Raw genomic sequence first — 19,442 nt, 5'->3', positions numbered from 1 at the left:
GTCCATGCAGGGTTTGGTCGGCTTAACTGTTCCAACTGTGGTTAACCCCCTTGGAATATCCGGCCAACAGCGGAAACAGACGTGAGTTCGCTACGTCAGAACTTATTCAGCAAAAGTGTTTCCATCTTCCATTTAGCGCATTAACAGTTTTTCGAGGCAAAAATCAAATTAAGGATTTTTTTTCAGATGTTACCATTTCCAATATCCTTTTCTAATGCGATTCTTCAAAATGCACATAAAAAAACATTGATGGAAACACGGTTAATGGTATGTGTTAAGAAGAGAGTTCACACACATACGCTTTAATTACTTTACGCTTTAATTACTTGTTTTATGAAATGTATGGGGTTGATTGTTCTTATGTAGTTTGTGTGATGCTTTGGCAATATTGTTGTTATACATTCATGCCAATAAAGCTAATTTGAATTGAATTGAATTGAACTGAGTTCCAGAGACCTAAACTCCATGGTGGTCACATGAGCAGGAGGTACAGTGAGGTGAACAGAAGAAGACCCAAGAGTATGGGTCGGTGTGTTGATATGAATTAGTTCAGTGAGGTACAGAGGAGCAAGGTTGTGAATGGCCTTGAAGGTCAGGAGCAGAGTCTTGAAATCAATGCTGTATTTAACTGGGAGCCAATGAAGCTGCTTAAGGAGTATTATGATTAATAGAAGAGGTTCTGGTGATGAAACGGGCAGCAGAGTTCTGAACCAGTTGAAGTTTAGGAACGGCTCAACTAGTAGTTGAGAGAGACTGTAGGAGTTGAATGAACTGAGTGCGGCCAGAGAGGTAGCCTATAATTTAAACCAGTCCAAGGGTATATCAGAGATTGCCAATAGAAACTAATTTGTCAAGGAGGATGTTATGAGAGATGGTGTCAAAGACTTTTAGAGATTTTAGAGAGAAAAGGTAGGTTAGAGATGAGGGAACAATACTAGAGGGAGAGAGTAATGGTAGTTATCAGGGAGGAGAGAGAGGGTGAAGATGTTTTTACCAAGATAGAGCGTCGAGCTGACAAGTAGTTGGTTTCATGTCAAATATTTTAGCAACGGAGGGAACCGAGAAACTCGAAAAAGAACAAGAAAGAGGTGTCGGGAGACCTGAAAAAGACAGACTGTTAGAGGTATTAGTAGTCAGTTGCTGGTGAATCTTGTGTACATTGGCAATAAAAAATGACATTAAGGAGTTACAGTAAGTGATTGTGAGTGGATTTGGCTGTAGAAAGAGCGTCCTTGTAGTTGAAAATGTGTTTTTTGTACATTTCTTGGTGAACAACAAGTCAACATTCCAGGCAACGACCTTTTACTTTGAGCAGGGGTAGTTTGGATGTAAACCATGGGGCAGAATGGGTGAAGGAAACAGTCCGGGCTTTTAAAGGAGCCAGAGAATTTAAAATGTTTTCTAGGCCATCGTCAACCAGTTCATCAGTGTTGGATAAACAGTTTATACTGGGTAGGCAGTCATTTCCACTAGAGAGTGTGTTTAAATTAATGTCCTTAATATTTCTGAATGAAATAACACGTGGCAGTTTTATTTTGGACAGTTTTAAGTTGATTAAAATAAATTAACGTGATCAGAAATGGGGAGGTCGACTGCAGTGCAACCACAAGGAGTGACACCTGAGCAGCAAACGTCCAAAACATGACCTTTGGAGTGAGTGGGAAAATGAATATGTTGCTCCAATCCAAAACTGTCCAGGCAAGATGTAAATTTCCTTGTGTATCCATCTGTATATTAAAATCCCCCAGCAGTATTATGTTAAGGGAAAGTGAGCAAATAAAGGTGAGAAAAGCATGATTTTTAAAGTCTACATTGGGCTTAGGTGGACGATTCACAGTGGCTACTATAGTAGGAATAGGGCTGTTCAGTTGTAGGGTGATGGATTCAAATGAACCGTGAGAAGGCACAGAAACAGGTGAGATTTTCCACTACTCATGATAAATTATGGCCAGACCTCACCCTCTGCCTGAGTCAAAGGGTTGACAAACCGATAGTTCCAGTGTTTCTATGCATAGTTGCGATGTCTTGTTTCCATATTGGATGTATAGCTTTTTGGCCACAAGTCTTCCATGAATGCCACTACTGACCAGAGTTCTCCAAACAGTAGATGGGTGTACCAAGGTCCCACTGTTTTCTGCAGCTCTGAGCCAATGGCACTACTGGACATCTTCTGATTATGGAGGGAAGTAAACATGATGTGTTACTCATCTGCTGCAGTAAGTTTTCTTGGCCGATGACTACGGTCTTCAGCATTGCCTGTTTTCTTTGTGGTTCCAAAAGCAATTCAGTTTTAGCCTCCCAGCCATATCAAACGAGACAAGAAGACAACAATCATTCAAGCATTCAGAATCACTGTCAATGATATGATATTGCATTTAGGCACCAGAACAAAGCAGCGAATACACAGGTCACAATACATAGACCAACCAGGGACCATAGTATAAATAAATAGATAGATAATAATACTAAGTAAATAATAAATACAGAGGTTTACGATGCTATTATCAGCAGTATTTAAAAGCCTGATGGCAGAAGGAATAAAATAATTTGCATATATCAGCCATGTTGTCTGACTTTTGACAGTAAACTGTCATCAACAGCTTCACCTTAGCAGAGTTTCCGTGTTCACCCTGTTTCTCCTACACAGCTGTTTCTGTTTCAGTTAATGATTGTTTTTCAACATCCTTATAAATGTATGATTTTTAGCACCTGTTTGGTACAACTGTTTACTGTAATCATACCCCTGACGATTTGCTTATAAAACCCTTGACTTTGTACAAGGGTACCTAGAAAAATTGTTCTGTTTTGAAGGTGTGATCACACTAAATATAACTAAGAATAACTCACTTTGTATTTTGTTGATTGATAAATATAATCTATTAACATGTTTTTTTATTTACATTATATATAATAATGGACACGGGGAAAAAAATTAAACTGTAATGTCTCCTCCTTCGACTCTCATACGATCATCAGAGGAAATTGTCAGTAAATCTCTTGTGCAAACATCTCTTTGTGCACCCGCACAAGTTTCACATCCGGTCTGAAGCAGCTATAATAAATAGCTTGTGTAGACGGACACTGGATCTCACTCTTTGTAGACTGTATGTTTCTGTGAACTATTTCTTGCAAGAAATAAAACTCTTAAAAACAAACAGATGTTTCATGCTTTTATTCCATTAGACTGACAATATTAAATTTCCATAGCAAACTTGATGTTGTTGGCAGGATCTCTTTAGTGACAACATCCAGAGCCGTGACTGGCTGGTGGCTGATCACCTGGAAACAAAACCTTCCGGGGTGTTCCTCACCAATTAAGAGAGGAAACGGCCGACAGAGTCTGGAGCCAGGACAATCACCAGTGGGATTTACACAGAACTGACCTAGTTTGTCCATAAAAGTGTGAGTTTATGAAATAAAACATTTTTTTATTTGTATACAAAACTGAAAATTAGGAAAACATTCTTTTGGTTTAAACTGCCTTTAGAGAAACTGTGGCGAAAACAATCTGGTGACGACTGTAGAATATAAGAGGATACTTGTAGGTACAAGACAGAAAAGGATCAGGGTGAAAGAAGGGAAATCAATAGACTAAAAGTAGCCTTGTGAGAGACCTGACTACTCATCACCAATTATACAAATTATGAAAAAGAAATATGTTGAACATTCTACAAGTTAACTCAAATGCGTGATTTGATTTAGTTTTCCTATAAGCTACAAGACAGTCTCAGTGCAAAACAGTTGCAACAGAAGAAAATGGAGATTTATTCATAAAAGAAGGCAAAGAAGAATGTGTCAATGAAACATGTAACGATGAAAAATCATTTGAAAGCTTTGTCGTTTTGGAAGGCAGAATCAGAAAATAGGGGAAAGAAGCAGTGTGTCAAACAAACACCTTATAATAATGGACGGGATCACTCAAATGAGGGTTTCTGGACTTGGAAATCAATGGTGCACATCCTGAAGCCTCAACCTCCCCATAAATATGGTAGACATGGAGCACCTGGGACCTGAGACTGGATCTCACCTCTGTGATCAAGAACTAACTGGAGAGAATATTGATAATAAAGTTTAATAATTTGGTTCATTAGAAATATTGGTTGAAGTATTGTTATTGTGAGTATAATAAGTTTGCAATTACAAGACTTGATTAAAACCGACTCCAATATTAGGCTAAAACATTAACAACTACAAAAGATAAATTGGGATTTGAAGGAGAAAAAAAATTAAACAGTGGTGTATTTAAATTTTAAACATTTATCTGAATAATAAACGTTTATGCTACCGGGTAAATTGAAGATGATAAAAAGGTTGCTCATTGTATTGTGACTAGAATCTGAACTGCTTGAACATGGGTTTAAACACCAGCAAGAAAAGTCCAAGGAAAAAGGAGACCTTTGACAAGCTTTTGCCCAGCTTTCAGCATGTGTTGACAAGTTTTGAACCAACTGGATGTGTGGAAAACTGACTGTGATGTTTTGTGATGCTGAAGAGGTGATGGATGAGAGACAGAGAAAGAAAGATGAAAGAAGAGAAAACACCAATGCCAGGTTGGTAAGTGGTGAAGTTGCAAGCCTTTGAGAGGGTGTGGATATGGCAAAGGATGAAGTGATGGCACCATTCACCACTGAGCCAAAGACTGTCCAAAACCAAAAGAGAATGCTGAGACCTGTCCAACTGGGGAACTGAGGACAAACAAAATGTTGTCACATGGAATGTCACCTAGTCACAGGAGGAACAGGGCTAGAGGTTGTTAGGCAGGAAAAAAAGCTCTACAAATTATATTTTATAACTTAGAAGAACCGTTGTGTGTGTGAGAGACAACTTACAGGAACAAATCAACGATTGGATGTGCCAGAATTTTCTTCAGTTAAACAAAGATAAAACTGAAGTGATTGTTTTTGGAGCCAAGGAAGAGCGTTTTTCAGTCAGTGCTCAGCTTCAGTCGGTAATGTTAAAAACCACAAACCAAGCCAGAAATGTTGGTGTAGTCATGGACTCAGACCTGAATTTTAGCAGCCACATTACGACAATTACAAAGTCAGCCTACTATCACCTGAAGAATATATAAAGGATTAAAGGACTTATGTCTCAGCAGGACCTGGAAACCTTGTCCATGCATTTATCTTCAGTCGACTCGACCACTGTAACAGTGTCTTTACGGGGCTCCCTAAAAATCAATCAGACAGCTGCAGCTATTTCAGAACGCAGCTGCTTGCGTTCTCACTAAGACCAAAAAAGTGGATTACATCAGTCTAGTTCATTACACTAGCTTCATCTCTGTCAAAGAATTCATTTAAAATACTGCTGTTGGTTTATAAAGCACTGAATGATTTAGGGCCAAAATACATTTCTGATCTTCTGTTACATTATGAACAATCCAGACATCTCAGGTTGTCTGGGACAGGTCTGTTTTCTGTCCCCAGAGCCAAAACTAAACATGGAGAAGCAGCTTTCAGTTTTTAGGCTCCATATATCTGGAACAAACTCCCAGAAAACTGCAGGTCTGCTGAAACTCTCATTTTTTTACAATTAAAACTTAAGACTTTTCTTTTTACCGCTGCTTTTTGTAAAATCAAATCTAAGGCTGTAGATTAATAACTTTTACTGTCCTGTTGTATTGTGTTTTTATTTTCTATTCAGCACTAAACAGCACATGTTTGAACAGAGAACCCGTGTAAATGACACCAATGTGTGGATTCTTGCAGATGGCATGAAGAGCACTAGGAGGAGCCACAGGAACCAAATTTTTCCCACTACAGAATATCTCTCTAATGTTCTAACGTCAGGATTGTAAAAGTTTCAGCAAATATGACAAAAACTAATTTTTAAAATTCCCTACTGCAGTTTTAAACAAATGCTTAAATGCTACCTGACTCAGGCTGCTTGTGAGTGGCACGTTACTGTCACATCACCTGTCCTCTTGTAGACTGTCACATTTAGCAAGCTTGCTATCAGACGGAGGAATCAGAAAGAAAGATTGAAATGGCATGTTCAAAAGTGAGTGCTGAAAACATTTACAAAGAGGGAATGGACAGCAGCTTTGTTCATGTTTTCACATCCAAACTTCACTTCCCACATAAAGTGAACTTGAGACCTACAAGGTATGATAAAAAGTAGACACAATTCAACAGTGAGTTTGTTCTGTTTTGCCTCATGTATAAATTAAATATGTTTGTTCTCAGTCTCAGTTGCAGCAGTGGATCAAAGACAGTGTCACTAACTTTCCACTGTGCATGCTTCATGTTCATTTTAATGAGATGGACGAGATGCATCCTGGATTAATTGACAGCATAAAGCCGTTCCTGGTGTAAAACAACAAGCTGTTTTTTTTTGTCGGAAAGCCATCTTCATCTTCCTTAGGTAAAAGGATAAACACAATTTGTTGAAGTATCACCAGTCAGATGTTTTTTTTTTCATTTATTCAATACAAATCAAATGTTTGTTAACAGTTTTACAAGCAGTAATGCTGTAATTTCTCTCAACTCTTTTTTTTCTCTTGACGCTTTTTGGAATAAACTCCAATGTGATGACACATTAATTATGTTACATGGATTTTAGTCATGTGCCTTCACAGCAAGGTCTTTTCAGGGAAGAAGGCTGTTTTCTTATACTGTCTCATATTACCTGATTTCCCAATAAATGTGAATTCACCCTATTCACTTCAGGGCCCAGGGCTCAGTTGTTCAAAAGTAATCTGATCGGATTTCGGCTATCGGATTGGTTCAAATCTTGAAAACTGGTTGTTCAAAAGAAAAAAAAGGATTTTGAAATTGGATCAGATCACCTAATCCAATCCTGGGTTTGATCTGGATCAAACCTTCAGTTTGTATTGTTCAAAACATTTTAGTAGAATCGGGATCCCTTTGATCCAAAAAAATCAGGATTATCCTGATCCCAAAAGAAGGGTGGATTCAGGGTGGATTTCAGGAACAAAATGTGATAAAACTTTTCCCAATAATACACATTTATTTATATTTTGTACTTGATTTGTTTCAAACTTGTACATTCAGTACAGTAAAGTAAAAGAATAAATAATCCCCCAAACAGCTGTCAATATCAAACAAAAAATAAGGCATTTAATTTCAACTGTCACTTATCACTGTACATTAATTACAAAAGCACAATCATCAGAGGTGAATCATTCAAAAGTAGTTTGTAACAATTGCATCCCTTATGAAACGTCCAGTCAGCCAATCATTCTGAAATCGCCTCCTAAAAGCTAAAAGCTGCTCTCTGAATGATCTTTATTTTAAATATTGGACAACACATGCTCAAAATATCCACAGCGTATTTGTGAATATATATGTATATTTGTTTGTTTTTATTGGATTTGTTGTGGTTCAGATGGTCTGACTGTAAATTTAAAATGGAAGGAAATGTTTGTGTTGTTTTATTGTGCGTTTTCTGTCTTTCACTAACAGCCTACATTGTGATACGTATTTGTTAATCTTGAAAAGTTTGTCTCTGGATAAGGGTGATCCAATCAAATGTTGCTTTGAAAAACCGGCACAAAAGTAAGATTGATTGTGTGATACTGGATAGCAAAACATGGGATTTCCAAATCCGGATCATTCTGATCCAGATTAAACTTTTTGGACAACTGGGCCCTGGGGCCCTGGACGAGGAGGAGACATGAGGAGATAGGAGTCGAGGAAAAATTTATTTAACTAAATGAGATGTCCTTGCCTCGGAGCTGTCATTTTAAAGCAACGTGAGTTAAATATGATGTGCTGCAGAGCTGCATCATCTGTCGCTTGTTTTGAGCCTGCCGTTGTGATCCCTGTCAGATGAGCAGACCAGCTGTCGGCACTAATAGGCTACATAAAGGCTAAGAACATATCTTCACAAAACAATCACGGATTACAGTAAGCTATAAGCTATCAGGCACCACACAGATATCCAGTAACTGTTTTTTGGAGGTGTGCCTTTTGCCTGTAAACGGGAGATCATTACAGCCCTCATCTTGATGAGGTGAGCATTTCATTACATGTACCTGTAAGAAATGACACAGCTGCACGAAGTGAAACCCAACTAATGTCAGCATGTTTATTAGAAGTAAGAAGAGATGTGAAATTAGGACAAAAGGAGGACCATACCTATTTTTTAGCACAAGAGTCAGACATGTCTGATACATAAGAAGACATAAATAATAAAAACTTTTCCAGGGGTCGTATATATTATATTGACAGTTTTCACAGTCTTTTTGTTGTTGGATTTAGAAATTGAATTGATATAATGTACAATTTCAAGGAGAAAAGGTACAGTTTTTATTGCTAAAATTATTTATGAATGTGGAATTATGCCATTAGGATTAATGGGAAATGGGCCTCTCCGAGGCACACGTAAATACACACTGAGCAGTTGGTGGCAACTCGCAACCCTCACCACTAGATGCCACTAAAACTTGACACTGAACTTTTAAATTATCCATCCACCCACCAAACTAATTATTTTCTCACATTTAGAAACTGCACGGGCATGGACATGTTACCCCACCTTTACCTGTCCCTGTAGCTTTCAAGGTGATTTCTTTATTGTGTTGCATGACGTATAACTGTTTTCTTTAATGATTAACTTTAATGATTAGAAAGCCTGCTATCACACATTTAAACGTTTCCATGCATGCAGTTACAGTCCCCTCCAAAAGTATTGGAACAGTAAGGCAAATTCCTTTGTTTTTGTTGTTCACTGAAGACATTTGGGTTTAGGATCAAAAGATGAGTATGAGACAAGAGTTCAGAATTTCAGCTCTCATTTTGTGGTATTCACATCTAGATGTGTTAAACAACTCAGGACATACCACATTTTGTTTGAACCCACCCATTTTTCAAGTGAGCAAATCTATTTGAACATGTGACTGACAGATGTTTCTTGTTGCCTTTTAGGTTGATTGTCCAAACATTAAATAGCTCTGCATGACTAGTCTAAGTTTTCATCCTTGGTTCAAACCTAGAAAGAATGCATTTCCTGTTAAAGAGGATAAACCAACATGAAGACCAGAGAGCTGTCTATGGGAGAAAAGCAAGCCATTGTCAAGCTGAGAAAAGAAGGGAAATCGACCAGAGCCACTGGACAAACATTGGGCAAAGCAAGCACAACAATTCGGAACGTCCTGAAAAAGAAAGAAACTACCGGTGTACTGAGCAACAGACGTCAAACAGGTCGGCCAATTAAAACAACAGTATTTGAAGACAGAAATATCGTGAGAGCTGTGAAGAAAACCCCCAAAACATCAGTAACTGACATCAGCAATGACCTCCACAGTGCAGTGGTGAAGGTATCACAATCCACTGTTGGAAGAAGACTCAGAGAGCAGAAATATAGAGGCCACACCACAAGATGCAAACCACTCATCAGCAGGAAGAATCGGAAGGCCAGATTGAAATTTGCAAAGTACAGAGATGAGACGCAAAAGATCTGGAACACAATCTTATGGACTGATGAGACCGAGATTAATCTCTACCAAAGTGATGGAAAGGCCAAAGTGTGGAGAAAGAAAGGAACTGCTTATGAGCCGACACATACAAGCTCATCTGTGAAGCATGGTGGAGGTAATGTCATGGCTTGGGCCTGCATGGCTGCTTCTGGAACAGGCTCATTAACATTTATTGAGGATGTAACTGATGATGGTCGCAGCATAATGCATTCAGAAGTGGATAGAAACATTTTGTCTGCCAATTTACAGAGAAATGCATTGAAACTAATCGGGAAGAAGTTGATCATGCAGCAGGACAATGACCCAAAGCACACTGCCAACAAACAAAGGACTTCATCAGGGGGGAAAAGTGGAAGGTTTTAGACTGGCCAAGTCAATCACCTGACCTTAACCCAATAGAGCTGCATTTCACTTCCTTAAGAGCAGACTGAAGGGAGAAACACCCCGAAACAAACGAACTGAAAGAAGCTGCGGTAAAAGCCTGGAATAGCATCACAAATGAAGAATGCAACAGTTTGGTGATGTCAATGGGTCGCAGGCTTGAGGCAATTATTGCAAGAAAGAGTTACGCCACCAAATATTAAATGTTATTTACTTTAAGATTACCTGTTCCATTACTTTTGCTCACCTAAGAATGCTGTGGTCTAATACAAACGGTGATATGTCCTAAATTGGAATAAGGAAATAAAAGCTGAAATTCTGAACTCTTGTCTCATACTCATCTTTTGATCTTAAACCCAAATGTCTTCAGTGAACAACAAAAACAATGGAGCTTTGGATTGATCAGGAGGATGGCTGCTTTACTCCAAACAGTTTCACTGTATGAACCTGGACATTGTGTGAGACGAAAGCCGATGAATTAACATTGGATCTTGAGCGATCCTGTTGGCCTGTCTGGAGATTTAAATATTAAGTTATGTTGCTGTGATTCATGCATAAATGCGCACAGCATCTCTCTGAACCGGGAGAGGAATCGGGCTTATTCAAAGTGTGTATTCACATAATCCTGCCTGCCCATCCACACATTATATTCAACAATAACAACATCGGTAATATCATTCCTCATTAAGGAAACCAGTTAGAACAGTGCTTTATCACGTGCTACACAAATGGTGAAGGGCAGAAAGTTTGATTGCCATGGTTGGTTGTATATTTCAGCTGCATGTCACGCCTCTTTTAAACGTCACGGCTGCCAAAAAGACTTCTAAATCCTTTTAGCCCCTCAAGCAAGCCCCTTCAATGTCCTTCAAGATGGCACGCTGAGATCGATTTCCGGGTCACAGGCGGAGGATTGAGGATCGAGGAGGCACAAAAGGCAGATATCGGCTTTACACCTCAAATCCTTATGTAGACACAATATAGCTCTCATATTAACACACAAAGAGTAGGTTGTACATTTAAAGTGATAATTATTACAGTTTACTAATGCTAGGGTGATATAGCCTATATGCTTTATTTATTTGTTTATGTATTTAGTTACATTTTTTTCTTGACTTCCTCTCCTTAATCATTTGGCTGAGAGCATTTGAAGACAATAGAAAGAAAATACAGCACATAATAATCTTGTGGGTCAGTCAGATGCTGACATTATAGGTTTATTGGGAATCAGGTTATTTGGGACAGTATAAGAAAACAGCCTTTAACTTCTGCCCTGAAAAGTGTCAGTCAGAGTTATTGTTGCTAAGACCTTGCTTTGAATGCATATGACTAAAATCACATGACATAATTAATGTGTCGTCACATGGGGGTAGTCTGCATCTCACAAGAAGTTGATCCCAAAAAGCGTTAAGAGAAATCACAGCAATACTTGTAAAACTGTAAACAAACATTTGATTTGGTTTAAATAAATGAAAAACATTCTTTTTCAACAATTCCTCTGAAACTATTGTCACTGTTATGGCCCCCGTCTGTGCTTTAAAAGAAAATTCTTATTGGCCATGCTTTAACACGTGTTCAGCCTTTACCTGAGGAAGATGAAGATGGCCTTTATACTGTCAGTTAATCCAGGATGCATCACGTCCATCTCATTAAAAATGAACATTAAGCGTGCACAGTTGGTGACACTGTCTTTGATTCACTGCTGTAACTGAGACTGAGGACAAACATCAGTTTATTTATACATGAGGCAAAACAGTGTGTTTGAATTGTGTCTACTTTTTATCATACCTTGTACATTCACTTTATGTGGGAAGTGAAGTTTGTATGTGAAAACATGAACAAAGCTGCTGTCCATTTTCTTCTACAAATAAAGACCACCAGAGGCTTCTGTGGGTTGTTGTTGCTCATGAATCCATTTGCAGTTTTCAGGATGATGCGTGAGGCAATGTGCTGCCTGAACAGTTTACTTTCCAGGTCAGCCTGGAGACCTGGAGAGTGCACAGCTCTTGAACAAGATACTAAACAGTTCACAAAAGAAACAGGAATCACACTTTAAAATGACATCACAATGGACACAAATGTTAAAATATCAAATAAAGTAGCCTACAAACATTTATGTTTAAAAGTTTTGTTATTCTTTATTTGACGCAGAAATTGTGTATAGGCTGCCTGATGGGGTCATTCTTACAGTCTTACCGTCCTCACTTGGATTTCAGGTTTTGACGGTAATCACTCACTAGTTTTGAACATGCCATTTCACTCTTTCTAAGATTCCTCCCTCTCATAGCTGTGACAGCCTAAGAGGACAGATGATGTGACAGCAACTCACAAGCAGCCTGAGTCAGGTAGTATTAAAATTTGGTTAAAGCTGCAGTAGGGAATTTTAAAAATACGATTTTTTCATATTTGCCAACTCTTTCACAATCCTGACGGTCAGGGCTTGACATTAACTTTTTTTTACAAAGTTACTAGCCATGCAGCATTTTCACTAGACACATTTTTGTTGTTGGAAAATTACGTTTCATCTGATTAAAGCTGACAATCGCATGCTTAAATTGGCATGCTAAATTTGGCATGATTACTTTTATTAAAACATAGAATTAACTCTGGAAAGGTAGTTGTGATATGAGGATATGATGTGACATAAGGGCAGCCCTGCTAGCAGTAACACCATGTCTCTAAATCATGAAGATATCTGCAATTTTACAGCATTTAACAGCGCTTTCCACCTGCATTTTCTCTGTCTCAGCTCTCCCGTTTCTCTTTCTCTTGTTCTCCTGTGCATTTTTCTCCACGCTGCTCGGCCACGCACACTTACGCACTGACTGAACGCTGTGTTTGGTTCCTCTGGCTCCTTGGGGTCATGTACTTGGGGACTTTCCCCACCACATTTTGAACCGGCTGATTTTGTCCCCATCCCATTTTGAAAGCATTTGTTAAAAATGTACTGAAAAATAGCTTGCACCAAGAAATGTTAATTAACAATAAAATTGCTTTGAGAAAGGTTTATTTGCACAATAAGAAAACATGCAATGCGGTGTAAATATAGTTTCCCAGATAATGTCTTCAGAATGCAGGAAATTAAGTGTTTAATACTCAAAATCTTCTGGGGAAGAAATACAATTTTACAAAAAAAGAGTTAAATAGAAAGAAAGTTTTGCTGTGTAAGTTTTTAATCTACAGCCTTAGATTTGATTTTATAAAAAGCAGCAGTAAAAAGAAAAGTCTTAAGTTTTTATTTAAAATAACTGAGTTTCAGCAGACCTGCAGTTTTCTGGGAGTTTGTTCCAGATATATGGAGCCTAAAAACTGAATGCTGCTTCTCCATGTTTAGTTTTGACTCCGGGGACAGAAAACAGACCTGTCCCAGACAACCTGAGATGTCTGGATTGTTCATAATGTAACAGAAGATCAGAAATGTATTTTGGCCCTAAATCATTCAGTGCTTTATAAACCAACAGCAGTATTTTAAATGAATTCTTTGACAGAGATGAAGCTAGTGTAATGAACTAGACTGATGTAATCCACTTTTTTGGTCTTAGTGAGGACTCAAGCAGCTGCGTTCTGAAATAGCTGCAGCTGTCTGATCGATTTTTAGGGAGCCCCGTAAAGACACTGTTACAGTGGTCGAGTCGACTGAAGATAAATGCATGGACAAGGTTTCCAGGTCCTGCTGAGACATAAGTCCTTTAATCCTTTATATATTCTTCAGGTGATAGTAGTCCATGACTACACCAACATTTCTGGCTTGGTTTGTGGTTTTTAACATTACCGACTGAGCACTGACTTTAAAAACGCTCTTCCTTGGCTCCAAAAACAATCACTTCAGTTTTATCTTTGTTGTTTGTTTGCACATCGTTGCCACACCTGTCTAAAATCTTTGCATAGTATTTGTATGCTGACCTTTTAGATCCTCGGGCAGAGGTCTGCTATCTGTTCCAGAGTCTCGACTGAAAATAAAGGGGACAGAGCGTTTGCTGTCAGGGCCCCGAGGCTCTGGAACAGCCTGCCCGAGGAAATCAGGTCAGCTGAGTCAGTGAACTCTTTTAAGTCCCTTCTTAAAACATACTTCTATAGGAGAGCCTTTCCCGATCTTATTTGACTTTATTTTATCCCTTTTATTTTATTGTATTTTACTAATTTTATATTTATCTTAAACGTGTATTTTAGTCTTTTCAATGTTTTCATGCTTTTATCTTGTATTGTTTTTGTATTATTGTCTCTTGGGTATTATTGTCTTTACACTTGTTAAAGCACTTTGTAACTTGTTTATGAAAAGTGCTCTACAAATAAATATTATTATTATTATTATTATTATTTTATGTAGTAGTCCAATTTGCTCTGTACCGTCTTGCAGCCTTTGACAGAGAAAACTCTCTCAGTTTCGGGGAAATAAACAAAATCTTTGGCCATCTTCTCTGCCTCATTTTGGTCTGGCTTAAATCCTCTGTCTCTCATCTCGGATATGGCACACTGGACAACGTGCCGGTACTCCAGAGGCAGAAACGGGATGAAAAAGTCCACCGGGTTCTCAACAATCAAATGTGAATACCACAAGCCACCTACAGGAAGAGATTGAGAGATCCTTAAGTGTTACGACCCCTAAACCAATCCCTAACCAAACAAACAGAAATAAAGCCACGAAAACTAAACTACCAGTTCCATCAGAAATATAAGTAAAGAACAATAATCAAAAGAAATACTAATCAGCAGCGATCTCTGTGGTCTGCTGCTGCCATGGCTGGAAGGTGGACAAGAGATCTAAACCTAAAGCTAGTTTTTTCAGAATCTATTTTTCTATCTACTTTTCTATCTTTTTTTCTGACTAGGACTAAAAGAAGTAGTCTACTCACCATTGTTGTTAAATGCTGAGACAGGGATCGATGTTTCCAGGTCTCTGAGTTCAATCTTTTCTCGATCTCCTGCTTTCCAGAAGTCTAAAGCTGTCTGTGTGATGGTCTGCCCGCCAGTATTGCTAGGAGGAAGATCAGCTTTGTTAAAAATCTTAACATCTAAAGTGCCTAAAACCTGTGCAGGGTACTGTAGCCTATAAAAAGTAACAAGTATGTGTCTGTCTAAATTGTGTGTAGATACAAAAAGTCACAGAAATGAATATTGATGATCTATTTGGAAGAAACTGCTCAAAAATCTAATTCTAAGGCTTGAAAAGACGTCAACATCTTAATCCTATATGACTCAAGCATTAGTCTACTGCTCGTAAAACTGTAAACAAACAGCTCTCTCTCTGTGCTCTTGTCTGTGTCCATAAAAGTTTCACTAAATTAAAAAACATTTAAATTCCTCCATAACAACTGTTCTGATTCAATTCGGATTGGTCATACTTCAAGAAATGTGTTCATCCTTTCACCTTATGAAGATGTAGATTGCTTTCTGAAAAAAGGAACCTCCATAGGGATTGTTGTTCCCCAGGAACGGCTTTATGCTTTTAATCAATTCAGGATGCATCTTGTCCATCTCATCAAAGATAAATATGGAGCGTGCACAGTTGGCGAGATTGCATTTGATCCACTGCTGTAACTGAGACTGAGGACAAACATCAGTATATTTAATTCATATACTGTAGGAGGCAAAACAGAATGATGTCACTGTTTGAATTGTGTCTACTTTTTATCTTACCTTGCAGGTCTCAATTTTGCTTTTATGTGGGAAGTGATAATCAGAATGGAAAATATGAACAAAGCTTCTGTCCTTCTTGTAAATGCTTTCAGCAATCAGGTTACTAACATGGGTCTTCCCTGTGCCAGTTGGTCCGTGCAGAGACAGCACCAGAGGCTTCTGTGGGTTGTCGTTTCTCATGAATTCATTCACAGCTTTCAGGATGATGCGTGAGGCAATGTGCTGTCCAAACAGTTTGTTTTCCAGGTCAGCCTGGAGACCTGGAGAGTGCAGAGCAAAAAGTCAACAGGACTATTGAAACCTTTCTCAGCATTACCGTCAGGAAATTCTTTAGCTAAGGTGGCCACCAAAATCTCGCCTCGTCTGGCTTCATGATCCATTTCGTTATTATGTGACAGCTTAAAAAAGACCCACAGTCTTTAAATAGCTTTATCAAATCAACCTTAATTTGTATAGCGAAAGTGTTTTCAAAGTGCTTTACAGGTGACCGATAGTGGCTCATAATAAGTTGTGAAGTATTTATGATACATGTATTTAAAATTCAATTCTACAAAATTTTGTAGTTTCAAAATACTGTAAAATACTTTGTAAGAAATCTATCATAAAAACTGTGATTAGTGCCTTCTCAGTAATTTGCCCATAGTTGCATTCTTTCTCCTGTGGTTGCAAAACTACTACTTCTCACCTTATTTATTCCCTCAGTAAACACTTTTCTAATGAGATTATTGTCTCAGTCATTAGTTTCAAGTCTTCCTCAATACAACATGATGTTCATTTAGTCAATTATGGTCCCATTTAGAGGAAAATAGAAGATAAAACAGGGTATGCTTTAGGGCGGGACTACCTTGTAATTGACAAGTCATTACCATGTCGACCTGTCAATCAGGCTAGAGGCGACTTGTATCCACTGCACTGTGTAAATTTAACCAGCGTATTAAACAAGCTTATTAAGAGTCGGTTGTTCATTTTTTCCTTAAGTACGTTTTGTTTTAAGGCTGTTTTTTGCTGTATTGATCATTGTTAAGAGCAGATTGCAGAATGCAGGCTATTACTTTCCAAGTTATGTTTCAGTTGACAGTAAAAACACCAAAGTCACTAAATTTACATTATCGATGTGGCTGCAACGTTAATGCAGAAGCCTATATAATTCAGATAAGAACTACAGACGTTTCTTCCTTTAGTCGCATTGGAACAAACTCAGTTCACATCGCTCAATTGTCTAACATTACTTTTACATGTAGATACTCACCTGCTGCATGGTGGGCTGTCCATTTCGGATCGCATTTTAAATCCATTTGTATGTGTTTCCTGATATTCCAGAAATCTGACAGTATTTCTGTCACAGTGTCACACGCCATCATGCAGTGTTCATGCATTTCTTGCCGCAAACAGGCTGACGATAATGTGACACATAACAGCAAATATAAGATTCCCACTTTCATCGTAGAAACCACTTAATTCCTGACGTCAGTCGTTTTTTTATGTGGTAAAAGAACAATAATCCCACGGTGAACCGCGCTAAACCAGCAGGTTTACTAACTTCTTTTCATCGGGAAACTTCCAATTTCCTCTGACTATTGAGAAAGTTGAATCCAGCAGTGCTTCTATTCTTTCATTGCACCACCTTGACATCACTTTCGTTATAAGCGAGAGACAGACTGCCTCCAGTGAGCAGCATCTGGCGGGACTTATGGTGCGTTCCAGGTGACTTGGAACTCCGAAATTTACAACATCCTCCAACCAGAAAAACACCTGTGGATGGTCAGTTTTCAACATAGAGCCTAGTCAGAAACTTTTTCATGTTCCAGCTAAACAGTAGCCTATACCAAAATATTTTCTGAAAACAATTGTGGCGAGAAATAGGCAATCCAGTAGGCCTTACAGAATCTTGATTTATCAGACCTGCATAGTTTTACAGATTGTTTTGAGTTGCATGAGCCTGCCGCGTTGCGTTGGACAGACTCGTGTTTGAAAAAGTGAAAAGTGAAAAAGAAATATACTTAAGTAGCACTTTTTTTGGATGCACTTATCACATTTTAATTGTACTATACTAAGTTGTATATTAAATGTGTTATTTTGGAACAACTTAAAAGTATGTTAAGTGTCATTTTAGAAATACTTAAAGTCAACTTTAATATAATTGCAATATATTTTAATATACTCAGTTGTGTTAAATTACAGTAAAGGTACTTAAAGTAGGTCCATTACTAGTAGTACCTTTACTGTAATTTAAATTTACTTTTTCTAAATTTAACTTAAAATAGCTATCCTTTTGTGCTATACTTGAAGAACAGTTTAAAGCCCCCCTCCAGTGTATTTTGATATTTCTATGATATTTCATATTTTTTGGAGTCATTTCCTTACAATGTTGATTACCCATATAGTTTGCCAAATATTTTTTAACGAATAGCTTAATATTGTGCTCAAAGTTGCAAATGTTGCTTAGTTGTTAAAACGGTGTTGTGACGTATGACTATAGTAATTCCATAAGTCATACGTCTTTCTCCAAGCTTGCGCAGGTGCATTGTCATGACTTGTTAAAAAACTGTCACGCCATCACGCCTCAAATTGCAGAGCATTGTTGTGAATTTTGTGTACATTACAAAAATAAATTCCTGTACATTAAAAGGTACAGCAGTATGTATCACATCTTGACGTAAACACCTTCAAATAAAAATAAAATCAGTAAAATTATGACATATGATCAGTATTACTGAAAAGTACACTATACACATCCCATCATTAATGTTACCCATGGGGGTCCCTCATAAGGTTCGGACTCTGGGCATATGAGGTCAGATGACCTCACGGCAAGCCATCCCATTTCTGACACGATATGCGGCCAAATGCGAGAGCAGTCACCCTACCCAGATTCAAACACTGGTCTACAGGGTACCAAACATGCAACTTTGACAGCAATTCTAAAGAGCCAGGCTCTTGGTGAGGCAGTCCAAGCGCATACTCAACTGTAGTGAAGGTACTCCGTCTCAAGCATACAGTACAAATGGTGGAACCAAACTGAAACTGAAAAATGTCACAATCCTTATCCTTGGAGTGGAGGGTCGGTTATCTTTGAGTAGGACTCGTTGCATTTTTCTGCAACTGCAGACACTATGGTGTTTGGAAACTGCTTTATCACACAGCATCTGTGGAAGAGAAAAGGAAATACTTTGTCTATATCAAAGCAATATTACCTCTAATTAAAATTTTGTTGAAAGTTGCTGAAACACAATATGACATCATGTGTAACTGTTCTGATAATGCTAACCATTTAGGTTCAGGTGAAACCTCTCCCAGTTAATGCTCAGTTCTTCCATTACAACATGATCAAAAACATTACATAAACACTACTGTACATTCAGCCAAGGAGCTGTATATGATAAAATGTTATTAGATAGGTACAACAAATAACACAAACATACAGATTTGCTTAACAACTGTGCTGTCTACATGTCATTTCACATTAAAACAGACAGCAACATATTAGTTGCATTTATTACCTTGATTATGACCTCACTGGTCATTTTAACAAATGCTCTGTATTTGTATAGCGCCTTTCTAGTCTTTTCAACCTCTCAAAGTACTTTTACACTACATCTACATTCACCATTCACACACATTCATACACTGAGCCTAAGTGCTCAAAACGAAACTAACATTCACACACATTCATTCACTGGTGGAACAGCCGCCAGGGGCAATTCAGGGTTCAGTATCTTGCCGAAGGACACTTCCACATGCAGCCTAGAAGAGCCGGGGATTGTTTGGGCAACCCGCTCAACCTCCTGAGCCACAGTCGCCCACAGTGCAAAAGCAGAATTTAGGGCTCATACACACACATGCAGGCCTGCCTTGTTAAAATCTCATGCATCAAATTCCAGCAACAGGGTTGCTTTGAAAAACAGGCACAAAAGTAAGAGGGTTTATGAGATCTGGGATAACAAAACATGGGATTTCCAAATCCGGATCATTCTGATCTAGATTAAAC

At 38.2% G+C, this 19,442-nt stretch overlaps 1 protein-coding gene across 1 annotated transcript; it reads right to left on the bottom strand.

Annotated features, from left to right (window-relative positions):
• Nucleotides 1–14,131: 14,131 nt before the first annotated feature.
• LOC123982191 (torsin-1A-like) lies at nucleotides 14,132–17,120 on the bottom strand. The gene is made up of 5 exons (XM_046067610.1): nucleotides 16,704–17,120; nucleotides 15,455–15,714; nucleotides 15,186–15,361; nucleotides 14,671–14,792; nucleotides 14,132–14,379 (listed from the first exon to the last, which is right to left on the bottom strand). The coding sequence occupies exons 1-5, from the start codon at nucleotides 16,894–16,896 to the stop codon at nucleotides 14,132–14,134; spliced, it is 999 nt and encodes a 332-aa protein (XP_045923566.1). The 5' UTR covers nucleotides 16,897–17,120.
• Nucleotides 17,121–19,442: the final 2,322 nt, after the last annotated feature.

This window comes from Micropterus dolomieu, linkage group LG13 (genome assembly GCF_021292245.1).
Source record: "Micropterus dolomieu isolate WLL.071019.BEF.003 ecotype Adirondacks linkage group LG13, ASM2129224v1, whole genome shotgun sequence".
In the NCBI taxonomy this organism is placed as follows: Eukaryota; Metazoa; Chordata; class Actinopteri; order Centrarchiformes; family Centrarchidae; genus Micropterus; species Micropterus dolomieu.
This window is presented reverse-complemented; position numbering and strand designations above follow the sequence as displayed.

Excerpts from the sequence above, each read along its gene's own strand:
- LOC123982191 (XM_046067610.1), bottom strand. The coding sequence starts at position 16,896 with ATGAAAGTGGGAATCTTATATTTGCTGTTATGTGTCACATTATCGTCA. Across the intron at positions 14,793-15,185 it reads GCAATCTACATCTTCATAAG|CAATACTGGCGGGCAGACCA; the intron begins GTGAAAGGATGA and ends TCTTCCTCCTAG. Across the intron at positions 14,380-14,670 it reads CTCAGCATTTAACAACAATG|GTGGCTTGTGGTATTCACAT; the intron begins GTGAGTAGACTA and ends CTCTTCCTGTAG.